General features: G+C 40.3%; 1 protein-coding gene across 4 annotated transcripts; it reads right to left on the bottom strand.

Moving 5' to 3' along the window:
- Positions 1-900: 900 nt before the first annotated feature.
- On the bottom strand, positions 901-19656 carry LOC308399940 (stonustoxin subunit beta-like). 4 transcript variants are annotated; one of them, XM_080887373.1, is made up of 5 exons: positions 19545-19656; positions 15506-15615; positions 10485-10580; positions 6334-7785; positions 901-2684 (listed from the first exon to the last, which is right to left on the bottom strand). In XM_080887373.1, exons 2-5 carry the CDS (start codon positions 15570-15572, stop codon positions 2140-2142), a joined length of 2160 nt encoding a protein of 719 aa, XP_080743499.1. In that variant the 5' UTR covers positions 15573-15615; positions 19545-19656; the 3' UTR covers positions 901-2139. The 4 variants fall into 4 exon arrangements, with proteins under 4 accessions (XP_080743499.1, XP_080743498.1, XP_080743501.1 ...); XM_080887372.1 differs by having other exon boundaries at positions 15506-16726; positions 19545-19651; XM_080887375.1 differs by lacking the exon at positions 15506-15615.
- Between the last annotated feature and the right edge of the window lie 747 nt (positions 19657-20403).

Below are 20403 nucleotides of genomic sequence, written 5' to 3' on the forward strand. Positions count from 1 at the left end.
CAGGCATCTATGAAAACGGAATTTATGACATTTAACGGAGTTAGAAGTTAGCAGGAAGTTAGCTCGCTAGCTTCTATCTAAATACAATATAGCATGTCCTGACTGCGGGGTTTTGGAACGTACAGCTCTGTTATCACTTCCAACATAAATGAAGAGAGAAAACTAAACAGCAGTGACGTTTGTAGGGTTACTGAAGTTGGACTAGCTGGTATATAATGATGTGCTACGTGATCGCTAGCGACACAGCTATGTTAGCATAACATAAACACAGTGAAGCTGGAGGATGAACGCTAACTGTTTTCCACTCGATATAAGTTAACGTGAGGGATTCTGGTGGTTAGGGACAAATGCAATCACATGGCAGGATGCTGTAAACAGACCAAACTTCGGTCAGCAGAACAACTGTGATAATCCATCCACAATACGAGGTTAGTCATTAATATACTGCAACAACATGGGAATAGAGCAGCTGCCAGAGAATTCAACATTAATAAATCAATGGCAAGGAAGTGGAGGAAGAAAGAAGAATGAGTTGAGTAAATTTTGACTTATCTGACTGTTTTTGTTTCTCTTAATGGGCCTTATAATCCGGTGCGCATTATGGTCCGAAAAATACGGTAACTGAATATTTTCATTAAATATTTCTGGGTCTGGCTAATAGGCGTATTTATGAAAAGGTAACAAGGGGATCTCACAGAACTTGACTTGGTTATTACTGCATCTATAATCAACATCATCCAAAACAAGAAAAATATTGTCCATGTCTTTATTGACATGGAAATATGTGCTGATGTATGGTTATTCCAATGCTTTTACATTACAACAGTATAATCTTATCCTAACATATGAGTAGTGTAACAATTTACTTTCCCTGAAGTATAATTAAGTAGTAGAATGCATTTATTTTAAGAAGAAACGTAATGAATAAAGTGTTATACATTACTTTTTATCAGTAACAATCCAAACGATATTTCTAACAGTGTTCAAATCAGGATTCAACTTTATTGATGATGTCCAGCAAATGTCAGTGTTACACAAAGTTTGTTTGAGCTGGAAAGAAAGGGCGTGATGATTTGGCAAATTCTTGCAAAAGTTTCTATGTCCAACAGAAAAAAAATTAGCTGCTGTTACACATATTGCCTCACTATCTGTTAATGTAATACTCCCTTACAATACACGTTAATTTTTACAAATGCAGTATTTTTTTGGTTATCACACTGATAGCTGTGAATGATAATCTGTAAGTAAAAATAAGAAAAATAATTATCTCTTAATTGTAAACCAAGTAAGATACTGAAACAAAAACCAGCACCACATTTACCATCATTTCAAAAGATTAAGTACAGGAATACTTTTAAAGACGTGATTCTATTGTTAAGCAGAATCCCCAATGTTCCCTTAATCATGGTAAGTTTTAAAGTATGAGGCAGAGTCAATTCAAGAACTTCCTATTAAGTCTGTAAGTTATTACCATTCAGTCCCACTGTCCTTCCCATTCAGAAGATGATTTGTGAGGTCAGACATCAATGTTTTCATTAAAAGCTCCATCTGAGTTCAATCCAAAGGTGTTTGGGGTTGAGGTCAGGGCTCTGTGCACGCTAATCACATTCTTTCACTCCCAAATTCTCCAACCATGCTTTTGTGTACCCTATTTTGTGCACTGGAGTGCAGTCATGCTAGAACAGAAAACAATGTTTCCTAAACTCTTCCCACAAAGTTGGAAGCATTGAATTCTCCAAAATATCTCGGTAATCCAAAATACAGAACCAGTGATTAAGAAGTGTGTTAAAATACATTTAGTTTTATCATGCAGTTATGACAAAGACAAGCAAAAAGAAAAAGAGTTTACCAGTACTCAAAAAAAGTATGTCTGTTGCTAAAGTTTCAGTGCCAGTTACAGCAAAACACCTTAATAGGTTTTGTAATGTCCCTGTCTGGGTGGGAGGAAGCTGCTTTAGCCATAAGGACATGCCAGTTAGACATCATGTTATGGTTCCTTTTTTTTTTTTAATATAACATAATGCAGCAGTGAAATTAATCATAGGATACATATCACAAGAGTTTAAATGTATTTGTGCACAAGTGTTTTAACTCTGTTTTTGGCCACACTTTTTACAGCTATGACTGACTCTGCTGCTCTTATTCAACTGGACACAAGGCAACATAATTGGACTTGTACCTAATCCAGAAAGCCGGGTACACAGGCTCTGTAAAGGTGGTGCGGAAGGTGTAGAAGTGTCTCAGTGTTTTATGGGAAACTTGGTAGAAAGACAGAGTGCCAGCAGACCAATCAAGAAACACTCCGACTCTGCTGCAGCCATTACTGGGAAGAGTGCAGCTCCACACTTTACCATTATGCCATGCATTGAGTGCTTGTTCATACACACCCAAATACCAGGATTTGCGATTAGAACCAAGTCCTATGTCCGTACTGCTCCCCTTCCTTCCAATGCTTTGGTATGTAACAGCTACACCAACATTATTGTTAGAACCGTTACTCAACCTAACTTCCCAGTAATGGCGCCCAGTCAGCCCCTCCTTGCACAGAACCTGAGGCAATGAATCAAACCTCTCTGGGAGGTCAAAATTTGTCTGACATTCTCCAAATGTTGCCTTCTTGTTTTGTTCAGATAAAGCGAGGAAGCTGTATGCTGTATTTGGATCCAGAGTGAGATCAGAGGCATCTGTTGGAGAGAACAAAACTGGTTCACCATTCACAATTATATAAAATTAGTTAATGAGTTACTTTTCTTTATAAATGTTAAAACCTTTTGACGGACTACAACAATGTGTTTGGTCCACTGAAAGTATTGCCTTAACCCTTTACAGCCGATCGGAGCGGGCACACTCTGTTTTGCGTAACTATTTTTAAATCCCGGTAGCTCTGCAACCACGTAAGCTAGCGCAATAATTTTTTTTGCATATGAAACTGGAGGAGTTGTACTTACATCTTATGCCATCAGCTTGTCCTAGGTCACAGTTTCCTTTCACATATAGCTTTGCAAAAACTGCATAAAAATCACTTGCAGCAACAAAAACATGATATTCCAGAAACACGCTTCGCCGATCCGATTAGCTGTTTGTAACACTTCCTACGTCCATCAGCGCGAACTATCACATGACCGCATGACCTGCCCGAAACCGGAAGTGACGTCATTTTGCGGAAATGTAGTTTTTTTACCATCGTGGCCTCATGAGCTTATACGTGTGTTTTTAAAAGTTATGTTTGACTTCATGACTTTCTGTGTCGTTTCTGGGATGCTTAGGACTCATATTGCACTGCTGGAAATAGTTTATTTTGATGCATTTTCAACTCCTCACTGCAGGCATGTCATGTGCCTGCCTGCTTCAAGTCCTCTACCATAATCCCTGTCCCCAAGAAACCTAGGATCACTGGACTAAATGACTACAGACCCGTGGCTCTGACATCTGTGGTCATGAAGTCATTTGAGCGCCTAGTTCTCTCCCATCTCAAGACCCTCACGGCCCCCCTCCTGGACCCCCTGCAGTTTGCATATAGAGCCAACAGGTCTGTAGACGACGCCATCAACATGGCCCTACACTTCATCCTGCAGCATCTGGACTCCCCAGGAACCTACGCCAGGATCCTGTTTGTGGATTTCAGCTCTGCCTTCAACACCATCCTTCCAGACCATCTCCGAGGCAAGCTTTCCCAGATGAATGTGCCTGATCCCATCTGACGGACAGGAAGCAGCATGTGAGGCTGGGAAAGAATGTCTCGGACTCCCGGACCATCAGCACCGGCTCCCCTCAGGGCTGTGTTCTTTCTCCTCTGCTCTTCTCCCTGTACACCAACTGCTGCACCTCCACCCACCAGTCTGTCAAGCTAATCAAGTTTGCAGATGACACCACCGTTATTGGGCTCATCTCGGACGGGGATGAGTCTGCCTACAGGAGGGAGGTTGAACGTCTGGTGTCCTGGTGCAGCCACAACAACCTGGTGCTGAATGCCCAGAAGACAGTGGAGATTATTGTGGACTTCAGGAAGCACACAGCCCCACTCCCCCCCATCATCCTGACTGACACCCCCATCACCTCTGTGGACTCATTCCGCTTCCTGGGTACCACCATCACCCAGGACCTGAAGTGGGAGCCCACCATCACCTCCGTCATCAAGAAAGCCCAGCAGAGGATGTACTTCCTGAGGCAGCTGAAGAAATTCAACCTGCCAACACGGACGATGATGCAGTTCTACACTGCAATCATCGAGTCCATCCTCACCTCCTCCATCACCGTGTGGTACGCTGGAGCCACTATCAGGGACAAACAGAGACTGCAGCGTGTTGTGCGCTCCGCTGAGAAGGTGATTGGCTGCAGACTCCCATCTCTGCAGGACCTGTACACCTCCAGGACATTGCGGCGTGCAGCTCGGATCTCAGCTGACCCTTCTCACCCTGGACACAGTCTGTTTGACCTGCTCCCCTCAGGCAGGAGGCTCCGGTCCATTCGCACCAGAACCTCTCGCCATAACAGTTTCTTCCCCTCTGCTGTTGGACACATGAACAATAACCATATGACTGTCCCCGCCACTAACACATGACCCTACGCTGTGTCACTGCATCATTCCATGTTTGGCACTGATCACCACCTGCACTCATGTATATATCCTTCTACGTAGCACTCTTAATTCTTATTCTCATGTATATATCTCATGTATATCTCATGCACATATCTTTCTACGTAGCACTTTTAATTCTTATTCTTACTTTTATTTTTTTTCATGTCTATTTAAGTGCTATTTATGACACTATGTCTGCACTGAAGCACCGCAGCAATTTCCTAATGTTGTAAACCTGCTCAACATTTGGCAATAAACCCCATTCTGATTCTGATTCTGATTCTGATATGCTGTTATTTTGCAAATTTGCACTATAATATTTATTTTCGTTTTTCCTGCAGTATATAAAAATTGGTGTATTTCAAAAATAAAACTATGAAGACACTTAAAATAAATTTCCTGTGGTGGGAAACTAGTTTGTGCAACTTTTTTGTATTTACACTTTTGAGGGATAAGCCTCTTAAATTTCTCTAACTAGAAATATATGTTAAAAAAACAAAAACAATTTTCAATTTTTTTGTAGTTTATTGCACTTTTTTGCAATTTATGTAATTACTATGCACCTAATGCAGACATATTATTAAAGTTTGGGCTATAATGGTTGTATAGCAACTTGAAATGCTCCCAAAAATGGCTCCACAGCATGTAAAAATATAATATAAGCTCTGGCGGACTTGGTTCTATGGTAGGTCTTAAAGGGTTAATAGTTCCTGTCCATGCTGCTGAAACAGACATCTATCTCTAAAACAATGTTAAAATCTGTTGGTCATTGTTATTCTCCTGCATTAAGTACATTTTTGTCACATTTATCCTGGTGGAAGAAAAAACTCTTTGTTCTCAGTCATTCAGGTCATGTTAGTCTTGAGAGCTTAAAAAAAGAAGGCAACTGGATTTCTTTAGGTTTGATCTATTAAAGAGGTAATCTATGCCCACTGTGAATGATCATTATTGAACAGAGTGGTGTCATAAGCCCCTACCTTCCCAGGCACTTCATCCTCCACTCACCTCTTTGACTTAGGTGACAGTAGGTCAGTAGCTCACATAATGGGTTGGGGCAAGCTCTCTCAGTGGTTTCATCCACAAGTCTATGATAATATCGAGCCACACTCCCATTGTCATTACATTCATTGGTCCTTGCTCTTTATCATTGTGGAAATCACCCAGAAGCTTATATTTTGGTAGGGTTTCATGATTCTGTTGGTGATGGAAATAGAAAATAGCTGTGCGTTTCCCTCAAGGACAAGCTGTTTATCTGTTTATATGTTTTCTATAACAATTCTCCCTTGGAGAGCTATTGCTTGTGACACTAATGACTAAGTTAATTTCATCCTATTTTTATCACAAAAATGTAAAACAAATATGTCTATTTTTAGTTTAATTTAATTTAAAAAAGTAAACAGAATAAAAATGTCGAATTTAATATCTGATGTTTATTGATGCAGTCAGCTGTGAAGTTGGACAAAGGGATGCACATTAAGGACAGAACACACAGGATTAGTATGTTTTGGGAAAACCCACACTAGGAGTTAAAAATAAAGGAATTTCCACAATTTGATTTTAGAATTCCAAAAGCCTCTTGGATCAGAGGTGAAATGTCTCCACAAACCTAAACCTAAAGTCCAGTAGCCTTCCATTTTCAAGGTCTTAAGACACTGTGTATTAAAATAATCAGCAATAATGTCATGGGACCAAAAGGTTAGAGTCAATCTGAACTGAAAGAGTGTAATTTTGTTTACACCATGATTGGTACTTACACCACATCAGATCTCTTCTGCTGGTTACCTTTTCCACATCAACAACTTTAGGCCCTGAGAAATCATCGGTGACCAGGACTGTGTTTCTGTAGTGGTAGATACTTGCTCCTTTGTATTTGTCATTTTCAATGGCTGAAATAAACAGTCTGCTACAGTTCTTCACAGCTTCTGCCTTTTCTTTCATTTTGGCTATAACTTCATGTGAGGAGTACCATTGGTCCTGGGTAGATGGCGTGACACCGTCAGTATCTTTTGATTTAATTTTATCCAAGTAGTCAGACATGTTCTGCAGATATGGGTCAGTGAATTTCAGGGAGGTGAAAACAAAGCAGAGAACATCCTCTACTCCTGGTTTAAACACCTCTCTTTCCAGCTCAAACTGATCTGAGATCATCTTTGCTCCCTTCATCATGTCTACGATGTATCTGATCATGGTGACTTCTCTCTCTTCCTCTTGGACCCATTTCATTAATTTCTGTTGACTGAACGGTGACTTCTCTCTGCCATCAAACACTTTCTCTAATTCCTGCACATCTTCCTCACCTGCCCTGATGGAGGGAAGTTTCTTGGCCATTGTCTGTTCGAGTGAAGATCGGAAAAATATGCAGAGCTTCTGAAATCTGCTCAACTTTTCTTGTATCTGTGGAAAGCTTCTCACCACTCTGTCCTCCAGCAGATCATTGCATCTTATTTCCAGATTATGGAACCCCTTCAGTGCATCTTGAGCCTTTATAACAAGTCTAATGCTGATCTCTGTCAGCACCTCAGCAGCTTCTGGATGTAAATTCTTCAGAGGCATCAGTGTGACCTTCAGGGGTACACCATTTTCTTTGTTTTCTCCCAGTCGTTTTGGAAGTTGGCTGAATGTCTTCACTGCATCTTCAAATGTTCCAGGGTTGCTTTCAAGAATGAAGTCTCCATAGAATTTACAAGTGAATTTATCAGTCACAGCTTTTTCCTGATCACTTAGCTTGATGTCAACTTTCCCATCAACATTAAAAGAGGGAATCTTGTTTATCACAGCTTGCATGGTTCCCTTGATCTCCTGAATACTGCTACTATCTAACTTCTCACTTTCAAACACAAAGAAAGCATTTGCTCCATAAAGGATTCCTGTGACTACATGTGTTGCCAAATGCTTCACATCGTCTGCTCCTTGAGTGTTCTTGGTTTCATCAGGAGTCAACATCAGCTGTTTGAATTTGGTGGTAGCTTTGTACTGAAGCGTGATTTGGCTCTGTTTGTGAGATTTCTTCTTATCATTCAGATATTTGGCTGATCCCCCAACTTCAATGAGTCCTCCAAAGAAACTGGCCTTCAGTGAAGCATCAATGCTCAACAAAGATGACTTATCTTCAATGGAATCAGAGCTACTAACTTCAAAGTTACTGCTGTGATGATCATTTTGCACCGATTTCTCCTGTAGAGTTTTGTCATCCCACAGTGTGACACCTGTAAGATGTGAGATCCACAAACTGGTTAAAAGTCATTAGAAATCTTACCAGAGTGTATACTTAATCTGTTTTTTTTTTTTAATGCAGTGCATTTAAATTTCATATCCATTTGTTATATTTATTTATTATTCGGTTCTTTTACTACAATACTACTACTAATAATAATATTACAAAGAACTTTAAATGGCAATACACTGAATAAAATAGAATAAAAAGGAGCAGATTAGCACATGTCTCATAAAGAGTTACTGCATGCATTCTTCATATTTGTTCTTTATGTCTTTTGTGGTAACTGAGGTGAATTACATTTTACTCTATAAAATTTTGTTGCTGTTTGGTTTTATAGCTATTCAGAAAAAAAGATGTTCTTCAAAACTTTTGGACCAAGAGATTTTTTTTTCTTGGTCACAGTTTTAGATTTAATTTTTTTTATTGTACAGCCATAAATTAAACCCAATGTCTCAGGTATTGTGAATCCCTGAGATGAGGGGCTCTTCTGAGTGATCTCAATTACTCTATAAAGTCACATATTAAATGTGCTGTAATTTTTATCTTATCAAAGTATACCATAAAAAAAATACCTTTTTATATACAACCTATGTGTCTTCCCTGTCTCGTGTTAACTGTTTGATTACAGATTTAAAACTGTGGTATAAAGAGATGAGTAATGGAAGACATCTGACATATAAAACTCAAAACTGTTGCACGCCGCCTGGAACGTCTCTTCAGGAAAACAGGACATTCTATAAGGACATGTATCTCAGCCATATACAACATTGTAAAGAAGCTGTTTATCATGCTAAATCTGCTTAACCCACTTTTTTATTGAGTCCGCTGAAGAAAAAACTGATACTTTGTTTTCTACATTACACAATATTGTTAAACTTCCAATTACCTTTGCCATACATACACATGTGCTGCAGTCTGTAACAAATTTATGGATTTTTATTAATATAAAAATCATGAATCTTCATCAAAAATTGCCCTCTTCTTGTGATATGGTCAATTATTCTACTTGTGTTTTTTCCCATACTCAACTGTCATCTTCTTTATTGAGCTTTTAACTTCCTACAATGATTCAAATATCTTCTATAATTACTAAGTTAAAATCATCATTTTGTAAACTTGATCCACTGCTGACTAATCTTGTTAAACTCTCACTCCCATCTCTTGCCCCACTGATCACTAATATCGTACACTCCTCTCTTATCTCTGGTTCTATTACATCTTCTCTTAAGACTGCAATGATAACTCCAATATTGAAAAAGAATGGTTCAGACCCCACCAATTAAAATTATTTCAGGCCAATTTCAAATTTGCCTTTCCTAGGCAAAATTCTCAAAAAGACAGTGGTTGCACAGGTTCATAGACATCTCACTGGAAATAATTTGCACGAACAGTTTCAGTCTGGCTTCCGTTCATCTCATAGTACAGAAACAGCTCTAGTAAAAATCACTAATGATCTTCTGCTTGCAGCTGACTCTGGACTCAACACTATCCTCATTCTGCTTCGCCTTACAGCGGCCTTCGATACTATCTCTCACTTCTTCATTTATTAGCATCTATTGGCATCAGTGATATAGGACTCGCCTGGTTTACCTCGTATCTCTCTGGCCATTCACAGTTTGTTCAATTACTTACTCATAGATCACCGTCTGCTCCAGTTAACTCCGGTGTACCCCAAGGCTCTGTCCTGGGTCCTTTACTTTATCTCCTACCGCTAGGTAATATTTTCAGAAAATATGGCATCCAATTTCACTGTTATGCAGATTTTTAATTTTTCCTTTATTTTTCCAGGTAAAAAATCTAAATGAGATTAAAAATCTAATTTCCAAGAGAGACCTGGCAGCATCATGACAGCAAAAGTCAAAAGATGACACCCAGCTCTACTTATCTTCCAAACCCACAGCCACTCCTGATTGTTTAAGTGAAATCAAGGTTTGGTTTACACATAAATTTCTCAAACTTAATGGCAACAAAACATAATTTATTTAATAGGTACCAAATCAAAACTGACTACTCACAAGTTCCTACCAGAAGTCTTTCATTACCCATTGATAACTATGTTGTCGCACCTCCCCCTCAGGTTAAGAGTCTTGGCAGCACTCTTTCCTTCACAGCACATGAAAATAATATCACTCAATCTTCTTAGTTTCATCTTTGTAGTATTAACCGTCAATTTCAAGATCCTGCTTTTTACTTTCAAAGCGCTTCATAACCTTGCTCCTCCATATTTATCTGATCTTCTCCATACGTACCCACCCCCTTGAACACTCCGCTCTTCTTCAGCTTCCATTCTGTCTGTTCCACCTGCTTGCCTGACTACCATGGGACTCACAGCCTTTAGTTGTTCTGCCCGAGATTTTAAAATGCACTTCCACAAGATCTCCGGATATTCAGAATTGCATACCCTTCATCATGACTCTGTCTTGGTCTATTTTTACCTTGTTTAGCTTTTATACTTTGATACTTGTTTTTTTTTTATCTTTGTTTACCTAATATTTTTATTTGTTGTACTAATGTAAGGTTACCGTGAGGGTCTTTAAAGGTGCCTATAAATAAAATGTATTATTATTATTATTATTATTATTATATGTTATGATTTTTGGTGATTTTTTTGTCTCTCGACTTTTTAAAAAAGTGTAAATACAGATTTGGGCAAAGATATGTTTATCCTGGCTGACAGGTTACATTTACCTGGGATGAGTTTATCGCTCCGGGCATCGTAGAGCATCCCTAAGGTAAAAGGTCGGCCGAGAGCAGCCACCTCGGTAATAGTTGAGGCCATGTTTCCTACACAAATAAAGACATCCAAACACATCAGTTTAGAGATGAGGTGACCATTCAGCATTCTTCAGGAGGTAACGCTGAGGCAACATAGGGAAGACACACAGAGGTAACACAGATGGACTAGTGACGAGCAAAGGAAAACACACACTGTAAGGGGGTGACTTTCCCCTGCAGGCCCATCTTCTCCAGAACTGCCCTGATCACAAACAACAAATAAGAGAAGATCCCTAAATCCAAAAGTTTTCACAGCAGAACACAAGAGAAATACGGTTAGGTTTAATGTATCTGTTGTAGGTTGCCATTTAAAAAGCTAGAATGCTTTTATTTGATCCCTATGTAACCCGTGAATATGAATATTTGCACAACCTCTAAAGGAACAAGCAGCCTTGAAAAGAACAGACTCTACTCAATGAAGGAAGCCACCTGGCGGGACAAGATACTGACATCATCCTGGGAGGGCTGCACTCACATCGTATAACCACGCTTGCACAACACACTTTGTAACCATATATAGTAATTTCTCTTAGTTAACACAACAACAAGCTTTATGAATATTCATATGTGTAAAAAATAAAAACGAACTGCAGGGGGGAAGCAAGTTGAAATGGGTTGGAGACAACTGCTTCCCTCTCGCGAGTGAAAACTTGAGCTCTGTGTGACCTCGTTCCTGAGTGAGTTTCTGTTTATCCAGCAGTATCAGGGGTAAAACTCTGACAAATACCATCTGGACATCACAGGTTCTGTACAGCATGAGGGTTAATGTTAGGGTGCATGTTTCTTTTGTTCTCCTCCCCCACCTGTAGGATGGGGAGGAGGTTATAGTGGTTAATTGCAGACATTCTTTAGTAAGGGATGTTTACTTCCTGCCCTTCATGGGCATGAAATTGAATGGATCGATCTTTGATTGTCTTGCTTTGTTCACGGTGATAAGTCTCTGAACCAGGTCCACGAAGGATACACCTGACACATCCCTTAAATCTGGGAAAAATAGGACACATTTCTCACTTGGAGGAGTCTTCGAATTTGGACAGTCCTCATTGTGTCGCTGTGACGTAATTGCCTACAAATACATCCATCGAAGCATGCTACCCCTTAATTTGGACACAGCTTATATGAGCAAAGAGAAAAACAAGGAAATTGCACACAGGAGGAAGACATGGCTGAACCTATTTAAACATGAGAAGACAGGGAGGAAGCAAAACAGAATACAAGACATGGACCTTCAAAGTAAAACAGGAAACAGAACACAGGGAGGCCACATAACAAAACCTGAAACTAGAATTCAGGAAATACTAAAGAGCTAAGGAGCTAGACATACTGAGAGAGAAACCAAAACAGTACAGTGATTAACCATGATGGAATCAAAAACTAAAAGTACAAAACCCAAAAACACTTCTACAGGACCATGAGAAATACTATCCCACTGTGAACATTTTAACCTTCATTTGTGCAATGTCTCTGGAAATATCCTGTGTCAGATGGATGCTGAAAAACATGTTCATTTGTTACTTCTAGGCTGGACAACTGTAATTCATTATTATCAGGCTATGTGTTTAGACGCCTCTCTGCCTTTAATCATTACTTATTATTAATTTCCTGGTCACTTCCATGGTGTGTCTTTTGTCTTGTCTTCCTTCCGTAGCCCTAACTCTGCAGATCACTGACCCTCCCTGAGCCTGGATCTAAAGGTTTCTTCCTGTTAAAAAGTTTTTCCTTTCTTTTGTCACCAAGTGCTTGCTTATAGGGGGCTATTGTCTGTATTATTGTCAGAACTGGAAAGTAATGAAGTATAAATCTTTGTACCGTACTTACGTGCAATTTTCAGGTATTTGTATACTTGTATAATTTTCAGTATTTATTTTTCTGACTGCTTTCTTATTTTTGCTTACTTATTACATTTTTAAAAAATTCTCTCTACTTTTTATTTCTTACATTTTCAAAACAGGCTTGTTACTTTGCTTTTGTGTGAAGTCATTATTCTACATCACTACATTTCCCGCTCCCTTCTCCTGTCACTTGTAAACAAGACCTGGAGATACTTAAACTCCTCCACTTGGGGAAAGGTCTCGTCCCTGACCCAGAGTGGGCAATCCACCCTTTTCTGGCTGAGGACCATGGCCTCAGATTTGGAGGTGCTGATTCTCATTCCCACTGCTTCACATTCGGCAGCGAACCATTCCAAGGCGAGCTGGAGGCCATCACCCGATGAAACCAACAGAACCACATCATCCACAAAAAGCAAAGATGAGATCCTGAGACCACCCAAGTGAAAGCCTTCCGCCACTTGGCTACGCCTAGAAATGCTGTGCATAAAAATTATGAACAGAAAAATAATAAAAATTATGAAAGGAATCCTGTTCATTTATTAATCACCAGAGGATTGTTCATAAAAAGAGAGGTCAGGGGTAAAATTATGATGGTGGCGTTTTTGTTTTTTTCACCACAACACCAGAACGACTGCAGGTGTCTGTAAGTTGCAGTTGCTATACTTCAGCATCGAGGTAGTGCTACAGAGGAGGAGCGAACGTAAAGGGAGTAACATGTTGTGTCGGGCAATTTGAAATGCAGCCTTTCCATCAGCTCAACAAACACCAGCAAACACACAAACTGTGCGCAGTTTGTCTCACAGTGTGTTGCAGCTAAAGGTCCAGCTGCTGTATTTCACAGGGAGAGAAAGAAAGAGAGCTAACTTTACGCAGAGATGGAAAAAGATAAAAAAAAAAAAGACAGGAGAGAAAAAAGAGAGCTCAGATTTATAGATAAGGACTGTTCATTTAAAGCTCACATGTAAACCCTCATGTTTTTAAATCTGTACATGTGACATTAAGTTTTTCCATCTTGTGAAACATGCTGTTAAACAAACTGAGGCAGACTAACCATGTTTTTTGAAGACTGCATGAAGATCCTCTGCAATTTAGTGCATGACAAACATGTTAGTTTGCTGCACTACAGGGAGTGCAGAATTATTAGGCAAATGAGTATTTTGTCCACATCATCCTCTTCATGCATGTTGTCTTACTCCAAGCTGTATAGGCTCGAAAGCCTACTACCAATTAAGCATATTAGGTGATGTGCATCTCTGTAATGAGAAGGGGTGTGGTCTAATGACATCAACACCCTATATCAGGTGTGCATAATTATTAGGCAACGTCCTTTCCTTTGGAAAAATGGGTCAAAAGAAGGACTTGACAGGCTCAGAAAAGTCAAAAATAGTGAGATATCTTGCAGAGGGATGCAGCAGTCTCAAAATTGCAAAGCTTCTGAAGCGTGATCATCGACCAATCAAGTGTTTCATTCAAAATAGTCAACAGGGTCGCAAGAAGCGTGTGGAAAAACCAAGGCGCCAAATAACTGCCCATGAACTGAGAAAAGTCAAGCGTGCAGCTGCCAAGATGCCACTTGCCACCAGTTTGGCCATATTTCAGAGCTGCAACATCACTGGAGTGCCCAAAAGCACAAGGTGTGCAATACTCAGAGACATGGCCAAGGTAAGAAAGGCTGAAAGACGACCACCACTGAACAAGACACACAAGCTGAAACGTCAAGACTGGGCCAAGAAATATCTCAAGACTGGTTTTTCTAAGGTTTTATGGACTGATGAAATGAGAGTGAGTCTTGATGGGCCAGATGGATGGGCCCGTGGCTGGATTGGTAAAGGGCAGAGAGCTCCAGTCCGACTCAGACGCCAGCAAGGTGGAGGTGGAGTACTGGTTTGGGCTGGTATCATCAAAGATGAGCTTGTGGGGCCTTTTCGGGTTGAGGATGGAGTCAAGCTCAACTCCCAGTCCTACTGCCAGTTTCTGGAAGACACCTTCTTCAAGCAGTGGTACAGGAAGAAGTCTGCATCCTTCAAGAAAAACATGATTTTCATGCAGGACAATGCTCCATCACACGCGTCCAAGTACTCCACAGCGTGGCTGGCAAGAAAGGGTATAAAAGAAGAAAAACTAATGACATGGCCACCTTGTTCACCTGATCTGAACCCCATTGAGAACCTGTGGTCCATCATCAAATGTGAGATTTACAAGGAGGGAAAACAGTACACCTCTCTGAACAGTGTCTGGGAGGCTGTGGTTGCTGCTGCACGCAATGTTGATGGTGAACAGATCAAAACACTGACAGAATCCATGGATGGCAGGCTTTTGAGTGTCCTTGCAAAGAAAGGTGGCTATATTGGTCGCTGTTTTGTTTTTCTTTTGTTTTTGAATGTCAGAAATGTATATTTGTGAATGTGGAGATGTTATATTGGTTTCACTGGTAAAAATAAATAATTGAAATGGGTATACATTTGTTTTTTGTTAAGTTGCCTAATAATTATGCACAGTAATAGTCACCTGCACACACAGATATCCCCCTAAAATAGCTAAAACTAAAAACTACTTCCAAAAACATTCAGCTTTGATATTAATGAGTTTTTTGGGTTCATTGAGAACATGGTTGTTGTTCAATAATAAAATTATTCCTCAAAAATACAACTTGCCTAATAATTCTGCATTCCCTGTATGATTGATTTAGTAAGTAAGTAAAGAACAGTGTGTGACTGGTGCACAGTGGCTGTGGTTTCATGGTCACAGTTAGCTTACATCAAGTGTAGCAGAGATGGTAAATGGTAAACAGATTGATTCACTTTTCTACTCTCCCGGAGCACTCAAAGCGCTTTATAAAACATGCCACATTCACCCATTCTGAGTGTGACCAAAGAGGAGCAAAAGTGTTTTTTCCCGTCTTCCGCTCCCTATATTTTTATATATATATATATATATATATATATATATATATATATATATATATATATATATATATATATATATATATATATATATATATATAATTAGCTATATATAATTAGCTCTCATCGACACAAACCGAACAACCCCAGAAGAAAAAGTCCCAATGTTCAAACCAATAATATTGTCCTTTTTACTCACCAGAGTCGGCCGCTCTGATATCCCGAGGTCCGACTGTGGCAAGGGGCGTCGACGGTGTGAGTGCCATTTCCGTTTCGAAGGCTGGGCCGACTGGCCGGGCAGAACATCCTCTGTCAGGCCAGGCAGCGAAGCATTAGTTGCTGGGTGGGTGGTAGCAGCCGGGGGCTGAAGGTGAAGCTCGTTCAGAACGACATTCTGTGCGAGCGGGTGAAGTGAGCTAAACAGCCAGGGGAGACCGGAAACCAATCGCTATAGCCTTGGCAAAATTCTTTCCCCTCATGCTCCAGCCACAAATTAATCAATTTGTATACAGAGTACACAATATCCTCACGGAGCTCCTCGAGCGGGTCGAATGCTGCAGGGTCCATGGATAGCTGGTTTGTACTGTCATGGCAAGCGGCGCAAGCTGTTTGTAAATTATTAAAGGATCCAAAATGCAAGCACTGCTTCTGATGAGAGTGAGCTTTATTGAAGAGGATGACAAACAACGAAAAAAGGACGAGGGTGGCGAGAACAGAACTGACAAACCTAAACTGGGAAAACTAACAAAACTAACCTAAAACCAGAATAGAGATGCAGGGAGCTAACGCAGACCAGAGACTAAAACACCATCTAATGCAGACAAACCAGCAACTAAAAGAGGCCGACATAAGGCTTAAATACACAGAAGGATAACGAAGGAATGAGACACAGAGGCAGGGCACAGCTGGGGCTAATTAGACATGACGGGACAGGGGAAACGAAAACTGAATACACTGACATCAGACACAGACCTTCAAAGTAAAACAGGAAACACACACACGCAAAGACACAGACTCAGAGACGCGGGCTTAACACAGAGACCTGAGCACACTAAAAGGGAAATACATGCAGGGATGACACAAAAGAGAGGGAGCACAGAATAAGCACTGGGAAACCAAAACACAAACATTCATAATTCATAATAAAATCAAAAGTAAAAGTACAAAAACCAAAAACACTGGGACCGTGATAAAACCTTTACTTAAAGGGGAACAAGACCTGGAGATACTTAAACTCCTCCACTTGGGGCAGGGTCTCGTCCCTGACCAAAAGTGGGCACTCCACCCTTTTCCGGCTGAGGACCATGGCCTCAGATTTGAAAGGTGCTGATTCTCATTCCCACCGCTTCACACTCGGCTGCGAACCGTTCCAAGGCAAGCTGGAGGCCATCACCTGACAAAGCCAACAGGTCCACAACATCTGAGAAAAGCAGAGATGAGATCCTGAGACCACCAAAGCGAAAGCCCTCCGCCACTTGGCTACGCCTAGAAATTCTGTCCATAAAAATTATGAACGGAATCGGTGACAAAAGGCAGCACTGGCGGAGCCCATCACCCACCAGGAACGAGTCCGATTTATTGCCGGCTATGCGAACCAAGCTCTTGCAACGGTTGTATAAGGACTGAATGGCCCGTAGCAATGGGCCAGACACCCCATACTCCCGGAGCACCCCCCACAGGACCCCACGACGGACACGGTCGAATGCCTTCTCCAAGTCCACAAAACACATGTAGACTGGTTGGGCAAACTCTCATGCGCCCTCGAGTATCCTCGAGAGGATAAAGAGCTGGTCCAGTGTTCCGCGACCAGGACGAAAACCGCATTGTTCCTCCTGTATCCGAGGTTCGACTAACGGATGAACTCTCCTCTCGAGCACCCTGGCATAGACTTTCCCAGGGAGGCTGAGGAGTATGATTCCCCTGTATTTGGAACACACCCTCCGGTCCCCTTTCTTAAAGATGGGGACCACCACCCCGGTCTGCTAGTCCAGGGGTACTGCCCCTGATCCCCACACAACATTGCAGAGACGTGTCAACCAAGACAGCCCTACAACATCCAGAGCCTTCAGGAACTCAGGGCGGACCTCGTCTACCCCAGGGGCTCTACCACCAAGGAGTTGTTTAACTGCCTCAGTGACCTCACCCCCAGAGATTGGCGGGTCATCCCCTTCGTCCCCAGACTCTGCTTCCGCCATGGAAGACATGCCAGTGGGATTGAGCTTGGCCTGTCGGTACCTATCAGCTGCCTCCGAGTCCCACAGGTTAACCAAGCCCAGTAGAACTCCTTCATAATAATAATAATAATGATAATAATAATAATAATACTAATAATAATAATGATAATAATAATAATAATCAAGACGTCCAAGTGGTCTAGTCAAAGTCCTGACCTGAATCCAATTGAGATGCTGTAACATGACCAGTGAAAGTCGGTTTACTCTCAAAAACCCTCTAATTTGGTTGAAATCGGGGCAGTTCTATGCTGGAGCAAGAGGGTGCAACGCCCCCTTAAACAAAAATCTTGCCCCCTTAAGTCAAACTTTAAGAAGGTTAAAGAAAATAATAGAATACCCACAAACTGAATATGGACAAGCTTTACTACAGCAGCAGATTCGCTCGCTCGTTCGTTCTTTCCCTCTGTGCTCTTGTGCACAGGCTCACACAGCACTCTGCAGAGATCCCACCCCCCAGCTAAACATCCAAAGTTTCTCAGAAGGCAGCAAAATGAAGCAAGTCTCTGTATTCAAAGGCATAGCGACTCATGAGATAATAAACAACTAAAAAATACCCCATTGATATTTCTACAGTCAATGGGGGACTAGTCCACTGTTGTTTTCACAGTTTCAGTCTGGTAAAAAAGTGTTTCTCTCTGTCTGCTGTATAGAGCCGACTGGAGGACCTGTGTCTGTCAGACCCAACACAAAGCCTCGCCCACTTTCAACTCTTCACTCAATAGTTTCCTCGTTTCATATAATGATGAAATTACAGACATTTTAGTAAAGCTTATTCACTTTCTACCCCAGCTTCCAACAGTTCACAAAGGGAAAGTTAATGCTGTGTGATAGGTCCTAGTCCCCTGTCATTGCAGCATATTACATAAAATTAAGAGGAATTTCCTGATCTTGGCCCATGAGAAATCCATAACAAATAACTTGGATATGGATAAATCTATAAGAGTTTTTGGAAAGGGAAGCAGAAGACTGTTGTTGTAGAGTGGATTCAGGAGAAAGGACAGTGGAGCGGTTCAGTTGCAAACAGAGTTCAGTTCCTTGCAAAACAAACACGCTTAAAACAAGAAAAAAGAAGTTAAATGTTCTGTCTAAATCTGTTGTCTTCTACAAATTAATTAGAGAATTGTAGGAAAAAACATGGAGATTTTTCTGAATTACTAAACCAACCGTTTTTACTTTTATAAATATTGGCTATATTGAGAGGTCTTATTTTATCTTTACTTCATTTTGCAAATTTATATGAATTAGGCCATCCAATTAAGATAGATTTTATTTTGTTGTTTGTAAAGATCTGGATGGATATTTTTTTTATTTTTCAGGATTCTTTTTCAAGATTTGGTGAATTGACTTTTTTAAATACCATTTTAGTTTTTTTAATATTGACAATAGTAGGAATTGTTATCGTTGGGTATGAATATATTTAATATAGGCCATCCAATGAAGATAAATGTCATGTTTTTAGTGGTTATAATCTCGATGAGGAGTAGTTTTTTTGTTTTTTCATATTTCAGTTTTGCCCCTGAGGGATTGCCACCTTAATGTGGTCAGGGGGTTTGCATGGTTCAGTCCCTAAGAGCTAGGCCAGCAGAAGATTATCCTTCAGGTGGGATACCCAAGTTGGTCAGGTCTTACAACATACTTATAGTTATAGCATATTCATAACATACCGTGTACATTATAACATACCCATAATAGACCCATATTTTGTAACCTCATACCTATAACAGACCCATTTCTGTAATATATTTATATATCTATGTTAATGCTAATATATATATTGTAATATATCTATATCATGGCTAAAGCACTTCTGGATGGATGCAAACTGCATTTCGTTGCCTTGTACTTCTGACATGTGCAATGACAATAAAGTGGAATTCTATTCTATTCTATTCTATTTTTACAGTAGATGCAGTGCATTCCAATTACACGACAAAAGCAGTTATCCAGAGCACCACCACCACCACTCCCATCCCTCTAATGTTTTTATTCCAAAGAGTTTCTTACCTTTAGGTAGTGAGGGAACAGCTCCAAGATTAGTGAGAATTAGTGAGAAATGGATTAAGTCTTCTAAGAATAACCTCTCGACTAGCTTGAGGCGTGAAAGTCAAAATCTTTCTCTCCACAGCTGACCAAACCAGTCTGAACACTCACATTTATACTGTGTGTCTGCAGAGGCAGGACACAGGACACACCTAATGCAATGCTTGAGATAAAAACATAAGACTTTTTTATAATGGTCAAATTCATTTTACAGAAAAATTCAAAGTCTTTAAGTTTAAAGCTAAATGTCACAGCAAATGTTATGTTTAAAAGTAAAAGTCAGAAGTTTTTGATTTGGAAAGCCTTCTTTACTACACATGCAAACAATCAAACATTAACACACAGTGCACTTAGGGCAAAGCACTATGTTCCTTTGATCAGTCACTTTCAAAGCAGTGACGTTATGTTCCTACTGACTGACACATTTCAGAACAGTTTGACAGTTTAAGAGCTAGTGGACATATAAGTACAGTTTTATACTGCTTTACTCTTTTTGCTGTGTAGCAGTGGAAGTGCTGAAAAATCACTGCTGATTACCTTAATGCTGAAGAACTATTTAAAATTGGAAGATTTTAGGGGCAATTTCTTAAGTGCCGCATTGGTCTTCTAAGCATTAGAAAGCTAACTTATAACTCACCTCACACTTGAGGACTGAAAAAAAGCATTTGGATTCTCAGTAAGCCAACATCTTGCCCAACTGGTTTGTACATTCCACATTGATAGACATCTGCCCTCGAGCTCTAAACAGTTTAACGGCAGTAAACAAAGAACACAGTTTAAGCTCTAATCATCTCATGAGAGCAGAGGCATTCACTTCCTGTTC

Source organism: Rhamphochromis sp. 'chilingali', assembly GCF_963969265.1.
Source record: "Rhamphochromis sp. 'chilingali' genome assembly, chromosome: 1".
NCBI classification, from domain to species: Eukaryota; Metazoa; Chordata; class Actinopteri; order Cichliformes; family Cichlidae; genus Rhamphochromis; species Rhamphochromis sp. 'chilingali'.

What these genes read in the sequence shown, in the direction of transcription:
- LOC308399940 (XM_080887373.1), bottom strand. Translation starts at nt 15,572, where the DNA reads ATGGCACTCACACCGTCGACGCCCCTTGCCACAGTCGGACCTCGGGAT. An exon ending in GAGCGATAAACTCATCCCAG is followed by an intron (nt 7,786 to 10,484) that starts GTAAATGTAACC and finishes CACATCTTACAG; the next exon opens with GTGTCACACTGTGGGATGAC. An exon ending in CAGAAGAGATCTGATGTGGT is followed by an intron (nt 2,685 to 6,333) that starts GTAAGTACCAAT and finishes TCTCTCCAACAG; the next exon opens with ATGCCTCTGATCTCACTCTG.